Raw genomic sequence first — 20,695 nt, forward strand, 5'->3', positions numbered from 1 at the left:
CTCAAAAAATTGCAAAAGTTTTGTCAGGCAGGACTTTCCTTTAAGGAAACCATGTTGAGTTCTGCCTATCTTGTCATATGCCTCCAGGTACTCCATAACCTCATCCTTGATAAACGACCAACAATTTCCCAACCACCGATGTCAAGCTAACAGGTCTATCATTTCCTTTTTGCTTCCTTGCCCCCTTCTTAAATAGCGGAGTGACATTTGCAGTCTTCCAGTCCTCTGGAACCATGCCAGAATCTATCGACTTTTGAAAGATCATTGCTAATGCCTCCGCAATCTCCACAGCTACTTCCTTCAGAACACAAGGGTGTATTCCATCTGGTCCAGGAGATTTATCTACCGTTAGACTATTCAGTTTCCTGAGTACTTTCGCTGTCATTAATTGTGACTGCGCACACTTCTCTTCCCTGATACCCTTGAGTGTCCGGTATACTGCTGATGTCTTCCTCAGTGAAGACCGATGCAAAATATTAATTAATTTCCTCTGTCATCTCCTTATCTCTCATTACAATTTCTCCAGTATCATTTTCTATCGGTCCTATATCTACTCTCACCAGTCCTGATGAAGGGTCTCGGCCCGAAATGTTGACGGTGCTTCTTCCTATAGATGCTGCCTGGCCTGCTGTGTTCCACCAGCATTTTGTTTGTGTTGTCACCTGTCTCTTACTCGTTATATACTTGAAAAAGTATATTAAAAAGGATTTAGCATCTCTCCTACAATCTTAATCAGCACAGGAGCATCACAGTGATGTGTACTTAGCTCCCTGCTTTACTCGCTTTATACCTACGACTGTGTGGCTAAGTAGAGCTCCAACACCATGTATAAGTTTGCTGATGACATCACTGTTGTGGACTGTATCAAGGTGGTGATGAATCGGCATAAAGGAGGGGGATTGAAAATGGTGTGGGAACAACAACCTCTCACTCAGTGTCAAGACCAAACAACTGATTGTAGACTTCAGGAGACAGAAACCAGAGGTCCTTGTGCCAATAATCATTGGAGGATCAGAAGTGGAGAGGGTCAGTAACTTTAAATTTCTGGGTGTCACTGTCTCAAAAGATATGTCTTGGACCCATCATATAAAGCTTGACAGTGTGTCTACTTCCTAAGGAGTCTGTGGAGATTTGGTATGTCATCAAAAACCTTGGCAAACTTATATAGATGTGTTGTGGAAAGTGTGCTTGACGGGCTGCATTATGGCCTGGTATGGGAACATTCTTCAAAAGGGAGTGGATTTGGCCCAGCACATTATGGTTAAAACCCTCCCAACAATTGAGCACATCTAAAGGAGATGTTGCCGTAGAAAAGCAGCATCCAACATTGATGATCCTCACCATCCTGGCCGTGCTCTTTTCTTGCTGCTACCATCAGTTTAAGGCATAAGTGCCTCAGGACTCGCACCATCAGATTCAAGAGTAGTTACTACCTCTCAACCATCAGGCTGTTAAACAAAAGGGATAACTACACTCGTTCTACTTCTGGTGTTCCCACAACTGATTGTCTCACTTTAAGGACTCTTTTACCTTGTTATTTCATGCTCGTTATTTATTGATATTTGCTTGTATCTACATTTGCAATTTGTTGTCCATTGATCCTGTTTACAGTTACTGTTTTATATACTAACTAAATGTGCCTGCAGAAAAAGCATCTCATGGTTGTATGTGATAACATGTATGTAATCTGATAATAAATTTTTCTTTGAACTTTGAATTTTAGCCTCTGTATGCAGGTAGAAGGATGGTCAAGTGATCAAATTTACTGAAATATGGTCTGGGATAGGAAAGGTAGGTAGGCATTCCTCATCTTAGTATACACTGGTGTAATGTTTTGAGACCACTGGTGCTACAGGTTATATGCTGATGATTTTCTTAAAACAAACCTGGTTTAAGTACCTGACTATGATTTGAAATGCATTAGGTTGGACTGTTCTTGTTGGAGATGGCATTTTGCAGTATCTTAATTATAGTCTGCCACTACTCGTATGTAAACTGTGGTCAGAACTTTGGAAGAGAAGAGGACTCCCTAATTCAATAGAATGGATGGCATTTGACCGTTAGGTGTTCAAAGTCAGGGGAACACATTCTCAGCAAAACTGCCACATTGGAGCACCACTGAGAGTTTGCCATGAAACACACTCCACCACCTATCACCTTTTCTGAATCAGCAGTTCAGTCAATTCTTGTGAATCGAGAAGCCTTTAGGACTGATTGTTGTATGTAGACTGGAAGAAAGCCAGGTCTTGCTCAAACATAGAACACAACATTCTCTCATTTCCGTCCAATACAGTAATCTTGCCCTCAGGTCCTCAATTTTATTCTTCAGCGACTGCTGTTACGTACCCCATAACTGGGTGTCTGACCAGCAGAGAAAGAAGAATCCATTGCAGTCTGGTGGTACCAAACTAAAGGTGTTTTATTAGTAAACTACACAATGTAATATCAAAAATGCAAATATACATGTAAAACAAGTTAGCAGTAATAAACCTAAACGTGTAGGAATAATAATAATCAATAATAAACAAGCTCTATCGATGTCTAGGGGTAAATGAATTGTCATAGGAAAGTATAGAGTTCAGTTCATAAATGCTGAAGTAGTTATGGTTGTTGTATTGAAATCGTTGGGGAGAGAGAGAGAGAGAGAGTGAGTGAGATGTAACAGCAACAGTTGCGGCAGGCAGACCTTTTTGTGGCTTTCTTAATCTGTCGGATCGTTATGGCCATTCAGTTATGACCCCTCTGTTCTTCAGCTAGACCGTTCTTCTGTGGTGGACTCGTCACTCTGGCATGAGTGGACACACACACAAGTCCCCACCGGCCCTGCTGTAACACTGTGAGTTTTACTGACCGATCTCCTGGTTCGGTCTCCAAAGCCCCCACCTTTCTGTGGGTTCCCAACACTCAGTCAGTGTCCACTGGTGTGTCTGAAGGGTGTCTCTCCAGACCTGTCTTTTATCCCCACTCACGGGGTCTCAGCTATGCATCAACTCTGAATGACTGTGTCCATCAAATCAAGCCACTCCTGCTATCTCTTGAAGAATGTTAATGAGCAAAGTACAGTCCTTGTAGTGGAAGGTAAATAATCCAGGAAGAATCATAATACAGTAAATCAACAGTCTCTCTCCCCCTCTAATCTGTAGCAAATGTTCTTGTCTGGGCTTTATCTCTCTCTCATGAGCAGCATAGCAACAGCAATAGTTCCTAGTTCTCAGGAGGGGGGTTGGGAATGGTTAACTCTGCACCCCATTGTCCATCAGGTCTGTCCATCACTCATAACACTGCACATTTGCTGACAAGATGATGCTGGGTGGGGGTGTGGGGGGCTCATACCTCTGCATTTCAGCTTGGCTTGGATTCCACCCCCCCCCCCCCCCCCACCAATCTCCTGCTTTGTTGCCGACCATGGTGTTGAACCTTCATCTGCTTAAAGGTACAGTACCTGCTTGGGCCACCATGTCTTTCAGTAGATTGTGAAATCTCTAGTTGACTTCATTGCTTGAAAGGAAATTGCATGCTGCAGATTGTAGTGAGAATAGTTCAAAAGATATATTTAGTACATATCCTGCAGAACGTTGCTATGGTTCATCTTGGGGGAATTTGAGGATGAAATTGCAACAAGGTCGGCAGCAGACATAGTAAAAGAAATGCAAGATGCCTATTATTAAAACAAGTTGAACTCTGTATCACAGACAAGCATACAAGATTAACTGGCACAGCAGGTACACTCCCTAGAATACATTGTGAGTGCAAAGGTGTTTGACAGATTCTCCCAATGTTGGTAGAATCCAAAGATCAGGGAACAAACTAAACAAATATTTGAAAGATGCATTATATACCAGAATATGAACCCTGGATTTTTTCTTTTACCAGAAGTGTCAAAAATATTCAGACGTATAATAGTGGACAAATTTTCAAGATTCCTGGGAAGTTATTCTCGCAAGGAAAACAACTGCCACACATACAGCAAAACTCTGATCAAGGACTATATTCCTAGATGGGATTGCCATTTCACATTGACTCTGACCACATTTCACTTGGAGTGTCTGTCAAGAATTATGTTGATTGATAAACATTGAATGGACTTTTCATTGTCCTCAACACAGCATCATCAGGACAGGTTGAACAAATGAGTAGAACCACGAACAACAACTGACTAAGTATCATGAGGAAGGCATACCATTGCCTATGGCTCTTCCCGTGGTCTTGTGTGGACTGGAGCAATCCCGAACAAGGAAACTAAATTAAGTCAAGCTGTACAGTCTGCTTTTCAACAGGTTTCAACCTCTGAGTGATCCAACAGAAGGAGGACAGAAATTGATTGGTGAATGGATCCTGATTAAGAAGCTGCATAAGGGAGGTTCCAGTGACATCATTGTCCAGAATGGCAGCCTTAATCAAGAGCTCCTCCAGAAAAACACATATTTTGCCCCTTTAATCCATCAAATATGAGATCTTTTGAAAATATCTGAATTGATAAGGGGGGCAAGAATGGGGGAAAAAGAATGGAGACAAAAAAAGCATCAATGTGGAGCCTGTGGAAGAGAGAGGTGCAACATGCAGCTCTCCTACACATGTGCATGGTGGCGAGGCTGACAATGGGCCTCATTCAGGCGAAGTGGCAAATATGATAAGGATTTTGGAAGAGATCAGGGAAGTCCAAAAAGTTATAAAACAGCAACTCAGTGATATAAAGTCAGAGCTCGCCAACGTCAATCAGAAAATAGTGGCAGAGACACGTTGAGAAGATGGAAGGTCGCGTGCAAAATATGGAACAGATACTAAGTAAGACGATAAAAATATTAAATCAACAGGAAAATAAATTGTTTGACCAGGAGGGTAGATCATGACGGAAAAATATCAGGATTTATAATGTTCCCGAAGGAACGGAGTGGATGTTGATGGAGTTTGCAGAAAAGTTGCTGTGGGAAGCGCTGGAGATTCCCCCGAATATGGAGAATGAAATTGAGAGGGCGCATCGTGCACTCGTCCCGAGGCCTTCCGGAGACAGAGAAAGTAAGCTGCGCTCAATAGTACTTAGATTCCTTCGATTCAAAAGCAAGGCGGAGATTCTACGAAGGGCCTGGGGAAAGACGAGGGTTTTTTGGAACGAGAAGTTAATATACCTCGATCGAGATTACCCCCTGGAGCTCCTACAGAAACAGAAGGAATATTCCGAAGCGAAATGAATATTAAAGCAAGAAAAGATTAAATTCCAAACCCCGTACCCTGCTAAACTGAGGGTGTTTTACAAAGAAGGCATACAGCTATATCAGACGGCGGAAGAGGCGACTGCAGACATGAACAACAGTGGATTGCCCATTGGCATGGTCAGACCGAGGAAAAGCATGGCTGAGCAGTTATCTCGATCTGCTTGGGAAATAGTAAGAGAACTGAGAAAGCAAGGGACAAGAGGAAGACGAGAGAAGGGTATTAGGAAGAGACTGTGAGTTCTCTGAAGACAGCCCTTACCTCTTCCAGAAGAGTCATAAGGTTTGGCTAACTTTAAAAGTGCTGAAAAACTAAGCTGAAGCAAAAATAGATGGTGATATATCTATCTTGAGAAATACGTATTATAATGTGGATTTTATATTACTAATTTTTTTTATTCATTCATTCATTCACTCCTTTTTCCCCACCTAAATGAGAATACATACATGGGAGGAATCATTTCTGTGTAATGGACATAAATTTTTTAACTTACTTTTATAGGTACTGCAGCAAGGGCCCTCAACTCACAGGTAGGAGGGGCTATCCCTCACGGCTAGACGTTTCTTCTAGCTCAACCTAGGGTCATTTAGAGACCCCAGCCTTGGAATCACAGCTTTGTTACCTTTTTTTTTATTATTTGCATTTCTTGGCACTTATTTGTTCAGGGAGTAGATTGATTAAGTTATATTCTACAAACTTCAATGATACACTAACAGACAAATACACATGGCTAAGGACAAAGTAAAATTTATTTCTTTTAATGTCATTGGGCTGTTGAATCCAATCAAACACAGTAAAATTCTATCAAAAATGAAAAAAGAACAAGCCCATGTAGTATATTTACAGGAAACTCGCTTAAGTGATAATGAGCATGGAAAATTAAAGAGAATGGGCTTCACTAATTTGTTTTTCTCCTCATATAAATCAGGACATAGAAGAGGAGTTGCTATTCTCATCTCAAGCAAGCTAAATTTTGAAAAAGTATTCGAAATGGGAGATAAGGAGGGCAGATATATTCTGGTAAGGGGGAATATAGATGGAAATCCAGTTACTTTATTTTATGTATATATATATATATATATGCACCCCCAAGAAGTGATATTAGTTTCTTCCAGAAAATTACTAATATTATGGTAATAGAAACAGAATATCTCTTGATATGTGGGGAAGACTTAAATTTACACTTACAATCAACGTTAGACTCTTCGAGTAGAAGAACTTATGAAACAAAGTCCTTATATAAGAAAGTTAACACTTTTTGAGGATGTTGGTCTAATTGATATTTGGAGGGACCTTTTCCCTGACAGAAGGGATTACACTCATTATTCTGCCCCCATTCCATATATATAAGAATAGACTATTTCATAACATTTGGAAAAGATGAAGACAAAATAATCACCTGTGGAATTAGGACAATAGATGTAAGTGATCATGCACCTATATATTTATCTGTTGATTTTGACCTACAACAAAGAATACTATGTGGAAACTAAATTCAAGTCTACTCAAAGATCCCTAATTTAAGGAACAAATTGAAAAAGAAATTTGTCTTTACTTAGAATTCAATGATAATGGAGAGGTTTCACCTCCCATTCTATAGGATACTCTGAAGGCTGCCTTAAGAGGGAAAATTACAGCGATATCTTCATATAAGAAAAAAATAAGGAATAAAACATTAGAGGAATTACAAAATAAGTTGAACAAACTAGAAAAAAACACTGAGTTCGGCACGGGATACACTAGAGGAAATTAAAAAATTAGGAATGAAATTAATAGTTTGGCTACACAAGAAATTAGAAAAATTTAATGTTTCTGAAACAGAGACACTATGAAAGTGGATCTAAATCTATGAAAATACTGGCGTGGAAACTTAAAAAAAGATAGCAGAAAATACAAATCATAGAATTAGGGATCCAAGAACAAAAGTGATGATAAATAAGCTAAATGAAATTCAAGAAGCGTTTGAAATGTTTTACAACACTCTATATTCCAAAGTTTTGGGGGAAGCATAGCCCAGACTGACACCTTCCTGAATTCTTTAGAGTTGTCCACTTTAAACAGAGAACAAAATAGAGCGATTACTGCTGACATAACTGAAGCTGAACTAAAAACTGCAATTAGTAGGCTTAAATTAAATCAGATGGATATACGGCAGAGTGGTTTAAAGAATTTAGAAATGTGTTAATTCCTATTTTACTCCCCATACTGAACTGGGCTCTAAGAAAGGCGCAAATGCCACCCAGCTGGAAGGAGGCGATAATCTCAGCTATACCAAAAGAAGGCAAGGATAAAATGGAATGTGGGTCATTTAGACCAATATCTGTTCCTACTGTGGATTACAGAATATTTACCTCCATCATGGCCAAATGATTAGAGGAGTTTCTACCCACACTGATACATAATGATCAGACAGGTTTTATACAACGATGCCAAACACAAGACAATATACAAAGGACACTTCACATTATGGATTATATTTTAAAAAATTAAATTGAAGCAATAGTGATAAGTGTGGATGCTGAAAAGGCATTTGATTTGGTTAATTGGAATTTTCTTTACAGAGTTTTACATAGATTTGGTCTACATGACAATTATTAAAACTATACAGGCACTATATGACAATCCCACTGCTAGGATTAAAATCAATGGATATTTATCCAATAGTTTTACCCAAGAAAGGGGCAGGAGACAGGGTTTTGCATGGTCATTGCTACTCTTCGCATTATATCTGGAACTATTAGCTCAATACATCAGACAAAATGAAGATATCAGGGGAATTACTATTAAAGGGACAGAGCATAAATTGGCCTGGTACGCGGATGATATTTTGATCTATCTGGGGCAACCAACATACTCTTTATTTAAATTGATGCAGTCCTTTGGACAAAATGGCTAATTTATCAGGATACAAGATCAAAATAGATAAAACCCAACTACTTTCATATAATTATCGCCCAGCAAGAGAAATTGAAAGTAGATATCCTTGGGGATAGCAAACAGAGTCTGTCAAATATTTGGGCATCATTATGCTGAAAGATTTGACAAAATTATCAGAATGCAATTATCAGCCTGTATATTAAAAAAAAATTAAGAAAGATCTAACAAGATGGAACCCAATTCCTTTTCTTGGTCTCAGTTCAAGGATTGAATCTATTAAAATGAATATACTGCCCAGACTACTATATCTCTTTCAGACCCTACAAATAGAGATTAACCAAAATCAATTTAATGAATGGAACAAGATGCTATCAAGATATATATGGCAAGATAAAAGGCCTAGAGTTTGGCTTGAAACTTTGCAATTAGCCAAGGAAAAGGTGGGGGGAATGGGGCCTACCTTCTCTTAGAGATTATTATTTTTCGGCACAGTTGAGAGCTTTGATATGCTGGTGTCATATGACGCTCAATAGAAAAACATTGAGGAGAGGATACTTTCCATCCCCTACAGGCAATTTTAGGCAATTTTGGCTGATAACAACCTACAAAGTTACATAAATACTATTGATAATCCATGGGTGAAATGGACTCTTAAAATATGGAAAACTATTATAAAAGAATATAAACTAGAGAGAGACATTGCAATTCTTAAATGGTGTGCATATGACTCAGATTTTGTGCTGAATAAACTGGATGCTAGATTTAAGGACTGGACAGCTAAAAGAATAACAGTTCTTTGCAATATAATGAAAGAAGGAACACTGTTCAGTTTTGAAATGCTCAAAGAGAAACACATTAGAAAAACAAGACTTTTATCGGTATTTACAGATGCAACAGTATGTTAGGACGGTTAAAAATGTAACCAAGGCAATGTCTGATAGAGCTATTTAGAGAAGTATATAATTCAGACAATGGTGGTAGAATCATTTCAAGTGTGTATAAGGGTTTGTCAAATCATAAAACACATTCGACTTCATACATTAAAACAAAATGGGAGAAGGAAGGAGGGATAATAATATCTGAGGAAGAATGGACAATAATATGAAGGTATCAATGGAAGTGTACCAGTTCACAGAAATGGAGGGAGTTCGGGTGGAAAAACTTGATAAGATATTTTATTACATTCTCTCAGAAGTTCCATTATGATAGTAGCATCCCTGTTTGCTGGAGAAGTTGTGGAAATCAAAATGCAAACCATTATCATATTTTCTGGGAATGCCCCGTTATCAAAGACTATTGGAGTGGGATGCATAATGCCCTACAAGACATCTTTAAATGTGAAATACCCTTAGAGAGTAAGATCATAGATTTTGGGTATATACCTCAAGAATGGTTGAAAAGAGATAAATATTTAATGAATATACTGTTGGTGGCTGGTAAAAAGACTCTTACTAGGAAATGGTAATCACAGGAGAGCCCAGCTTTAAATGTGTGAATGGAAATTACAATGGGCATTTACAAAATGGAGAAGATAACAGCATCTATTAATCATAAGCTAGAGCAATTTGATTCATACTGGGGAAAAATGGTTTAACTACATAATGCTTCATAGGCCTGATTTTATTCTCTCAAATCAATGAATATGTTGTAAAAAAAAAATCACTCCCTACTTAGTTTTCTTATTTCGATTGTTCTTTATCTCCTCTCCTTTTTATAAGTGTATACCTCATAATTATTATGTGGAGATTTGTGACAAATATATATGTACAGTATCTGAAATACATCTTATGGATATATTTGTTTGATAAACCAATAAAAAATAAATTACAATAAAAAGAATGCATAAGGAACCACTGGGAGCTCAATGGGAAGGTCCCTTTCAAGTGCTTTTACTTACCAATTTGGCAGTGAAGGTAGAAGGTCAAAGTAAGTGGATGCATGCCAGCCACTGCAAACGAGCTAAAATACATGAGAGAAGACAACACGTGTGTGGTTCATGTGCAATTAACCACTTCGCCTAAACTGTTGGGCTGCAGTGAGCAAATCATTAATCAGCAAGTCAAAAACTACTGGACATTATGAAATTTATTCTACTATTGTTATATTTTGGCCAGTTTTCCCTATGTACAATGAGTAACTAATATACCTTATTTGCATCATTTTTACTGGTTTAAAGGTAATCATTCTTTTTAAAAGATCTGAACTAAAATCTTCGATCAGGCGGAAGCAAAAATCTTTGATTTTAATCATTCCTACCCGACGAGCTGCTCTTATAACTTGTTCTTTGTCATGTACATAATGGAACCGGACAATTACCACCGAAGGTTTGTCTGTAACACTCGGTGATCGACGCCGAATTCTATGTGCCCGATCCAATAAAGGGGGGTTATTTGGGAAAATCGTCGGAAACGCTTCTTTTAAAAGTTGAGCAAAATATTTCGAAGGGTCATCTTTTTCTATGCCGTCTGGAAGACCAAGTATACGTAAGTTCTGTCTTCTGGACCGATTCTCAAAATCGTCACTCTTGGCTTTAAGGGCTTCCATCAGCTTAATGGTCGAAATTAAATCCTGTTGCAGTTTTCCAATAGTCAAATCTCGCTTCCGAGCTTCTTCTTGCAGAGACGCAATAAGAGCTTGTTGCTGTTTAATTACTGAATCCGTCTTAACCATGTACTCTTGAAAAGCCTTTATATCTTCTTTAAAAAATTGTTTTAATTCAGCAAATTTTTCATCCAAAACCTCCATAAACAATTCAAAAGTTAATTGTGTTTGTTGTGTCGAAGCCTGCTTTTTTCCGTTACAGTTCGGATTACGTCCGGGATCCCGTCCCTTAGACCTGAGAGACATTTCTGTTTGCATATCTTCAAAAGTTCACAACAAACTCTTGGCAGTAAATCCAAAAAAAAGAATAAAGAAACTTTCGATATAGGTAAAAATAAGCTGAATAAGGGTGATCAAAGGTTAAAAAAAGTAAAGGTTATGGAGCGAATCCAAAACGGTACTCACTCCATGAGCGTCTCCAGCTGACTCCTGAGGTAATCATTAGAATATTTCAAAATCATGTCCATGTGCCTACTAATCTACATAACCATGACATAATCCTATGAATACCTTGAATATTTATCTTTGATATTTTGTAATTTTAAGTATTTTTAAATTATTGTATACTTAATGAATTTTCAGTTGTATATTTTCTAGTGGTAATTTGTAATTGTGCATGTGTATAATTATTTTTATATATATATTTATTTTTACACACTACTTCAGTGGTTATATGAAGTATAATTCTGGAAAGCTCAGGAAGCTTCTTCATTAATTGAGTATGAGCTATCCATTGGTTAATTATCTACAAATTTGAATGAATTTTTCCATAACTTTATAGTATAAACATGGCTGACCATGAGGCAACGTCAGCTTTGTCTTGGATATTAGCTTTCCCTTCACTTAGTAGACTTCTGTCACTGTTTATTTCAATTTTTGTGCCTCTTTCCTGAATTCTGAAAGAACCTTGGATTAAAACATCAGAATCCAACAAGACCAAAATTGGTAAAGATCCAAATCTTGGCTGTGGGAGATTGCAAAGATACAGGTAGAGTCATTGATAAATTAGACAAAAAATTGAGGATTTGAAAAACTGAGGTAATGCTGGAACAGCAGTCAATGTAGATCAGTGGTTATAGGAATGGTTCTTGAATGTGGAAAAAAACTTCCTATATCCAAAAGCAATTTAGGTCTTGAAAATGGGAGGGTGGCCATGAGGTCGTTGGGATTATCATTCCAATAAGTGAGAAGAGGTTTCTGCAATGAATGTGCTGAGGCAGGCATATCTAGATGATGGTCTAAAGGTGAAACTAGTTTATTTTAGGGATGGCACAAATGTATAGCTAGATGCACATTTTGGGATTAAATATTATATCAAGTGGTTAAGGCGTTGGAGTAGTGATCTGAAGGTCGTGAGTTCGAGCCCCAGCTGATGCAGCATGTTGTGTCGTTGAGCAAAGCGTTTAACCACACATTGCTCCAGTCTACCCATCTGAAAATGGATACCGGCAAAATGCTGGTGGTTAATATTGCGATAGACTGGCGTCCTATCTGGGGGGAACCTCGTACTCTCAGTCGCTTCATGCCATGGAAACCGGCCTAAGCACTGGCCTGATGAGCCTATAAGGCTCGGGACCGACTTTGACTTTAACTATTATATCAAGGTTGGATGTGATTTGGTTCAGCCTCTGATGAAATTATTAGAAGGGTTTGTAATGAGACAGAAAATCTGGGCTTTAATCCATCCAATCTTATGCTACAAGATGCAGAAAGTTTGAAATTATTAACTCATCAGTTAATAACTCATCAGAGGTGATTGATAAGTTTGTGACTTAAGAAGGAGATTAGTTATTAACTTCAAACTTTCTGCACAATCACTCAAAGGGTTGAACTGCATGTTCCTGTAATGAGAGCTGTATAACTCATCTCCTTCTACTGTAGGACATGAACTTATTAATCGCCCTTCTGTGGACACTACTGGAGGTCCAAGATCCATATGTTCCATGACTGCTGGACTAAGTGTGTGAATGTAGGAGGGCACTATGTTAAAAAGTAATTGTACTTGGTTTTCTAAAATTAACTCCTTCTACCTTAGGCCACGAACTTATCAATCACCCCTCGTAGTTTATTTTCTCAAATGGATTTGATGGTATTTGGTTGTCACAAAAAAATCCATGGCAATGTATCCCTAACAATTTTGATTATAGAAGAATATTAAGGAAAAATAACTCCTGTAAATTGTGAATAACTTCAGGTATCTTGATTAAAATGTTATAAAAATCTGTTAATGTCAGTTGATGTCTTTTTATTACAGGAGCATAAATAAACGAGATATTTTAAGAGCAATATGTTCTAGTTATATAGTAAGGCAGAGATAATTTTATGCCACAATAGCTGAAACGTGTATTTAGATTAAAATCATTCAGTTAAATTTGTAGTTTTAGTTGAAGTCTCCAATTAGATTTGAAAATCCATAAAGTGACCATATTTATGTACACTTACTACGTTGCAGGGATTAGTTAATTAATGTCTTGAGTCCATATCTCAGTAATGCAGTTTATATTCATCAAGAAACTGTTTTTGCCACTGCCAACAAAACACTTCAATTGACATAAGAAACAAGCTTTCATTTATGTTGTCATATCTCTTCCCTTTACATAAAATGGACATGTATCATCTAATTTTTAATATTTTAATAGCATTTTTATGGAATTGTGTCAGTGATGCGCAGTTAAAAATGATTCAAGAGTATACCTAAATCTGTTCCACTTGGTGAAAGGTACAATGTTATTACTGAACACAGAGGTTAGGAAAGATGGTCTAGTTATTGAATCAGAATTAGGTTTATTATCACCTGCATGTGATGTAAAATTTGTTAACATAGTAGCAGCAGTTCAATGCAATACATAATCTAGCAGAGAGAAAAAAATAATAATAAGTAAGCAAGTAAATCAATTACTTATATTGAATAGATTTTTTAAAAAAATGCAAAAACAGAAATACTGTGTATATTTTTCTAAAAGTGAGGTAGTGTCCTAAGATTCAATGTCCATTTAGGAATCAGATGGCAGAGGGGGGGAAAGCTGCTCCTGTATTGCTGAGTGTGTGCCTTCAGGCTTCTGTACCTCCTACCTGATGGTAACAGTGAGAAAAGGGCATGCATGCCCTAGGTGCTGGAGGTCCTTAATAATGGATGCTGCCTTTATGAGATGTCCTGGATACTTTGTAGGCTAGTACCCAAGATAGAGCTGACTAGATTTACAACCTTCTGCAGCTTCTTTCATCTGAACTAATGTTGATATTGATTGTTTTAAAAAATAGTAACTGTAGTAATAATATTTGCAACCACTTCATCTGTGTAATATTAACATTACTGGAGTAGATTTTTGAAGAAATACACGTATTATAAGTTGACAGTGACACTCTAAAATTAAAATTAGAATATGAGCAAAAAAAGGTAAGTTCCCATGGCCTCAAAAAGGGGAATAATCTGGAAATTATACCAAGTGGCAAGATATTCAAACAGTGTTAGTTTGAACCTGGTGCACTTTGAGATGGCATTTATTGTAAAATGCAGTTTATTTCTCCCTCTTTTTGCAGACATAATATATGAAAATACCTTACCTGCATTTAAAAATATTTAACTTTTGCTCAGTACCTAAGTTAGTAATAAGAAAAAGTAAGTATAGGCTTAAGAATTCTATGTACAGTTGCAAGTGAAAGTTTGTGGACCTTTTGTAATTACCTGGTTTTCTGCATTAATCACTCATAAAATGTGATCTGATCCTGATCTCCCTAAGACACCATAACAGACGAGCACAATCTGCCTAAACTATGTTACACACAAACAATTTCATTTTTCATGTCTTTATTGAGCACATTGATTAATCATTCACAGTCCAGGCTGAATAAAGTATGAACCATAGTATTTAATAACTGGTAGAACCTCCTTTAGTAGCAATAACCTCCATCAAAAGTATCCTGTACTTCCTGATCAGACTTGCACAACAGCAAGGAGGAATATTAGGTCAATCCTCCATACAAAACTGTATTAGTTCATCAATATTTCAGAGATATCATGCATGAACAGCCCTCTTCAGGTCATGCCACAGCTTTTCAATTGGGTTAAAGTCTGGACTCTTGACTTGGCCTTTCCAAAACAAATATTCTTTTTAATCCATTCTGTTGATTTTTGGATTATTGTCTCATTGCATCATCCAACTTCTATAAAGCTTCAGGTGACAGACCCCTGCCCTGACATTCTCCTGTAAAATGTCTTAATAGAATTTTGAATTCATTTTTCTTTCAATGATTGCTGGCCATCCAGGCCCTGAGGCAGCAAAACAGCTCCAAACCATGATGTTCCTCCCTCCGTGCTTCACAGCTGGGATGAAGTTTTAGTGTTGGTGTGCAGTGTCCATTTTCCTCCAATCATAGAAGTGTGAATTTCTGCCAAGAAAGTTCAACTTTTGCCTCATCTGACCACAGAACAATGTCTCAGAAGCATTGTGGAACATCCAGGTGGTCTTTTGCAAACTTGAGACATGCAGTAAGTTTTTTTTTGGATATCCTTCCACAAGCACTATTTTTGTTCAGTGTTTTTCTTATAGTGGACATATGAACAGAGACTTTAGCACATTCTAGAGATTTCTGCAGGTCTTTTGCTGTTACCCTTGGCATTGCACGTTGTGCTTTTGGTGTGATCTTTGCAGAACACCCACTCCTAGGGAGAGTAGCAACAGCACTGAATTTCTTCTATTTGCAGACTAATTCTCTTAAATGTGGACTGATTCACACTCAGGTCTTTAGAAATGTTTTTGTAGCTTTTTCCAGCTTCGTATTTCTACAGTTCTTCTGAGGTCCTCTGAAAGATGTTTTGATTGAAGCATGGTGCACATAAAGACATTTTTCTTGAGAAGAGCCAGCTCTGTCAGTAACCTGACTCTGTGTCTTTTTAATAGGGCAGGGCAGCACCTCTACAACCCACACCTCCAATCTCATTTCATTGATTGGAACATCTGACTCTAAATAGTATTTGTAGAAGACATTACCCCAGAAGTTCACTTACTTTTTTTGAAAGTGGACTGTGATTGTTTAAATGGTGTACTCAGTGTTGACCAGAAGTACAGTTGTCTGTGATTAGTTTAGGTGGATGGTGTTTGTCTATGATTTGTGACCTAAATGAAAATCAAACCACATTTTATGAGTAATTAATGCGGAAAACCAAGTATTGACAAAGGGTTCACAAACTTTTTCTTGCAACTGTATGTACTTTGGTAATCTACTTTGAACTTTGTTGATATGAAGTTGTAGATCTATTAAGTGCACAACTGTACTACCTCTTCAAAGCTGTCCACCTAATGAGACATATGTGCATAGATGTTCTGAAGTTCAAAAAAAATGAGTGTGATGTCATTTTAGTGTTTCCAACAAAGATATTGGCAGAAAAGATGCTGAGAGGCAGTTTCATCTGGGTAGAAAGCCAATGATTATGGATTTGGGATTTTAGACCTGAAATGACACAATGAGTATTTTCTCCTCAAGTTATTTGAATTGTTTTATTTTGTGTAGTGTTCAATTAACCTTATAGATAGAAGAATGTGGGAGTTAGATGGCATTTGCTTGACATGTACACACAAATTCTCACATTAGTTGTAATTTTGGACACTTGGGAAATGGCTGCGTGTAGAGAAAATGTGGGAAAATTATATTGAATGGAAGGTGATTTTTGTTAAAGGGTATAGCAGGTTTAAAGGGCTACATTTCAAGACATGATTTTATTTATTGGGTTCTTACTGTTTGGAACAGTAACAGAAAAGTTATTGGTTTCATATATAAAGTACTTATTGTGCTTCATTGCATTTAGTGATTTAAAATTAAACTTGCTACCCATCTATCATCCTGATTTCCATATGTAGATGTTATACATATTTTAAACAGATTTATCCAAATGTGTTGAGAATAGCTGAGGCTACATCAATAATCCTTATAGCACCTCACTAGTTACAGCTTTTTGATCCATTTATTGCCATTGCTTTCTATCAATTAGCCAATCTTCCATCTGTGCCTGATAGAAAGGTGTTGGATCTTTTGATACAAGCCAGGAAGTGACAGAGAGAATTTCCTGCATGGTAAATCATGAATTTCACTAAGGTGATGAGAATATAATATTTCACTATCCCAGATGACAGAGGGAAATGCTTGGCTTTTTGGCATTAGAGAAAGGAACTAGGAGACAAAGTTGCTCAGGAAATATTGCATCAAAAAGGAAACCTTTGGTTAATTAAATCCTAGGCATTAGGAACAAAGCAAAAGTTTTTCTTACAACTGTATGTCATACCCTACTCTCACAAATTCATTTCTACCACCTCTAAGGGTACCCAGTAATAGACTTTCATGTACTAACAAGATATATACAAACCCAGAAGGCTGTTTGGCTCAGTGATTCATGGAACCGGATTTTGATTTTATTTTTTTCTCCCCATGTATCTTTCCTCTTTAAACTATGATAAGAAATTTTCCTTCCATTACTGCGACCTCCATATTGCTGATTGTTTAGAACAACAGATGCTACTCCTGTCAAAGTAATAATTCCATAGAAATAAAGTCATTAAGCAACAAAGTAAAAACATCCTTCCCATCCACTTTTACTCTAGAATATTCTTTGAGCCTTGGGAGCTGGGAAAATTGAAACAGGAAATCATTGTTGTAAAATATTTTGATGCTGTCATAAAATTGTTTTTTTTTATTTATAGAAGAATGTTATAATTTATAGAATATCCAGATTTTGAAATAAAAAAGAACCTATTTACGTTACAACCTATTATTATTTAGTTTGCAAATTCATCAGCAGCTTTTGGATTCTTGTAAGCAGAGGGAGGCTGTAGCCCGCATGCTTTGTTTTAATGGAGGCAAGATGAGAATTTGAGATGCATTAACTCTATAGGTGTTTCCAGAATCTGACCTCCTTAAACAAAAGCAAAGTTAATTGCAGAACTACTGTAACCGGAACCTACTACCATTTCATTAACGACCAATTATCTTTATTCTGTTACTTACAATGAAAAAGTTGCAGCTGGAGTGAAAAATACTGCATCCATGAAACAAAGGCTGAAAGCAGCATCTTTACTGAGTGCAAGATTGTATTTTGATTTTATATCCTCTGATACCTTTGGGATAGCTTCAGCTTGGCTTTGCATAGGATACACTGATAATAATTTCTAATTAGTCTTTGACCTTGTTGTCCAGTCAGAATAGATTAAAATTTTAGCTGAAATATAGAGGCAGATCTTCGGTTGTCCAGTTATTTTGCAGAGTGGCTATGGTACACCCTTGTCTTAGTAGCCTGGTGCAAATAGCTGACCTCTGGTGAGCCCCATCCATACGATCACCACCTGTCAAAACTGTCAGTGCTTAAACCGATTTTGAATGTAATACATTACCTAACAAACAAATAAATACCCAACAAATTGGAACCTCTTTGTGGGGGGAAATGTTTACTGTTGAACGAAAAATATGACCACTTTCAAAATGCACACAAGTTATGAAATTTTCTTGATTGGTTATGGCATGAAGGGATACAAGGAGAAGGCAGCAATTGGATCAGCATGATGAAATGGTGGAGCAGCCTATTATGGGCCAAATGGCTGAATCCTGCTATATCTTATGGTCTTAAATAGTAAATGCCTCCATGCCTTTTGTATAGCAGCCAGTTTTCCCCCAGTAATTTGCGTGCTAGCGCTTAGTTTAAACTGATACAGGTGTCCTATTTTTAAGAGCTACAGTGAAAATTTTGTTTCCCATTGTATTCCATGAAGAGTTTGCAGTTCAATACTACTGTAGCTCACAATTGTTACTGCTGGCTGGCTAAGTCCTGGTATTGGTGCTTGTATGAAAATGTTAGTTTGTGCACAAAATAATGCATGGGATGTAATGCAAGTTTGGACTTAATCTTCCTACATTGATGATGCAAAGGAATATGGACGAAGTAGCGGATTTGTGCATTCTTTTTACTGCAATGAAATCTAGACAAACATAGAAATTATTTCTTCTTTAGTTAGAAGCAACAGAACAGAAATAACCACTGCAAGATCATAATATTTTAACTGAAAGCTACCCCCTTACAGGATTTTCTCTGCAGTAAGTGATTTTTTAAAAAAAAATTATACTGCAATTACTCAACCAAGGTTAAAATACTTATTGTGATATCTTTGTCTTAGCAGTCGCCGTAGCAGTCCTGTCTGTCTGGTTGCCAACTCAAATCGAATTCTGCACTATCTGAATCAGTACCATGAGAAGATTTGCATATTGTAAGGTGGTTTTGGCCACCTCTTTGGTCTGGGTGCTACTGGATATGTTCCTACTCCTTTACTTCAGTGAATGTAGCAAGTGTGAACAGAAAAAAGAACAAGGTCTACCTGCTCGTGAAGGTAAGACAGATCCCTTTTGGATTACGCAGTGTCTTTGAAGGTGGAACACAAATTAAGTCGATTATTCCAGGAATTGATCTGAGGCGGGGGGGAGAGGATTGAGAGGAAGGGGAACTCCACCTTATTTTGGCTCCACCTCCACCTTATTTATGCCCCTGCCCCTCCACATAATTTTGCCCCTCCATCCACCTCCATATTATTTCAGACCCTTCTACCGACATTTCCTCCTCCTCCTGACCATCCACTCGGCCCTTGCTCCCCCCACCACCAGCCCTCTCTCGCCGTCTCGCCGCCCCCCCCCCCCCCCCAGCCCTGTTTGGGCGCCTCACCAGAATGGGGTTGAGAAGGTTAATAAATTGGCCAAGATGGAGCAGACTGTGTGAGCCAAGTGGCCTAATTCTGCTCCAGTGTCTTATGGTCTTATACTGTGAACTGTGCAACTGCAGAAAGTCCATGTAAAGTAAAACATCGTGCAATTGGCAAAGGAGAATAAAATAGCCATATGTCAGTGGATTGTTTCTGCAGGGAAATGTCATGGCACTTCTGAAGTGTAGCTTGACAGAATAGTTGTTCAAAAAATGCTCCCTAGCTAATGAGTGGAATCTCATCTAGGTGAAATTTTTTTCTCATCACAAGATGGTAAAGATTACAAATGTGGCTTCTGTTATCTAACCAATAGATGTAAGTGAGTGGATGCTTTAAAAGGAATTTGGTCTAACTGATACTGAAGCTTGTTACTGAAGGAAATCTTCTTGGGGACTGGGTGAGAGAACATTTCTACTCTTCAGTCCAGAGAAGTAATTCCAAAGTCGAGAGAATTTTCCTTTTTACCAAGTGATGTCTATGCTCTGGTAAAGCATGTTACTATCATGTATCATATAGTACAGGAACAGTCCCTTTGGCCCATGACATCTGTACCAGCCATGATGCTAATCTAAGCTGTCATTTGCCACATCACAGCATGTTTCCATAATTATATTTGTCTTCCTTTCTTGTTCACCAGAGAAGGAGGATGTGAATACAGCTGTAAACGGAGGAAACTGTGGTGATATTGGATAGGATCAAAAAAGACAGAAGTGACATATAAAAGGTTAGAAGTACTTAGTCAGCCTAAACTGCTAAGGGAAGCGAAGGTAGAAAGAATAGAAGTTTAATTATCCTGGGATAACAGGGTGGTGTCTTTGGGCTGTGACATTGCATGTACTGTCCTCTGTTTTAAAAGCAGTGATAAACTTATCAATTGAGCCAATGTCAGGGCAGGGTGCAGAAGTTGTTCACCAGTGTATTGCCTGGATTTGAGAGTATTAGTCTTGAGGAAAGGTTGGACAAACTTGGACTGTGTTCTCTGTAGCATCAGAACTGATGGCAATCTGATAGATGTATGTAAAATTATGAGAGGCATAGCTAGGGTACGTAGTCTTTTTCCCAGGATACAAATATCAAATATTAAAGAGCATATATGTAAAGTGAGAGGGGAAAGTTTAAAGGAAACTTATGAAACAAGTTTTTTCTTTACACAGTATCTTAGTTGTCTGGAATGTACTGTCTGGAAGTGTTGGAAGCAAATACAATAGCAGTGTTTAAGAGTTATTCAGATAGCCATATGAGCAGGCAGGGAATAGCGAGATATAGGCCAT

General features: G+C 37.7%; 1 protein-coding gene across 3 annotated transcripts in view; it reads left to right on the forward strand.

Moving 5' to 3' along the window:
• The window catches only part of galnt1 (UDP-N-acetyl-alpha-D-galactosamine:polypeptide N-acetylgalactosaminyltransferase 1), a 145,855-nt gene that overhangs the window by 29,448 nt on the left and 95,712 nt on the right, over positions 1-20,695 (forward strand). Inside the window, exons 2-3 of one of the 3 annotated variants that reach the window (XM_059972486.1) lie at positions 6,140-6,231; positions 18,852-19,058. In XM_059972486.1, the coding sequence (XP_059828469.1) occupies positions 18,920-19,058 (139 nt within the window). In that variant the 5' untranslated portion in view covers positions 6,140-6,231; positions 18,852-18,919. Of the gene's footprint in view, positions 1-6,139; positions 6,232-18,848; positions 19,059-20,695 lie in introns of all 3 variants that reach the window. The other 2 variants (XM_059972485.1, XM_059972483.1) reach the window with 2 other exon arrangements.

The sequence above is a fragment of the Hypanus sabinus genome, chromosome 6 (assembly GCF_030144855.1).
Source record: "Hypanus sabinus isolate sHypSab1 chromosome 6, sHypSab1.hap1, whole genome shotgun sequence".
NCBI lineage: Eukaryota > Metazoa > Chordata > Chondrichthyes > Myliobatiformes > Dasyatidae > Hypanus > Hypanus sabinus.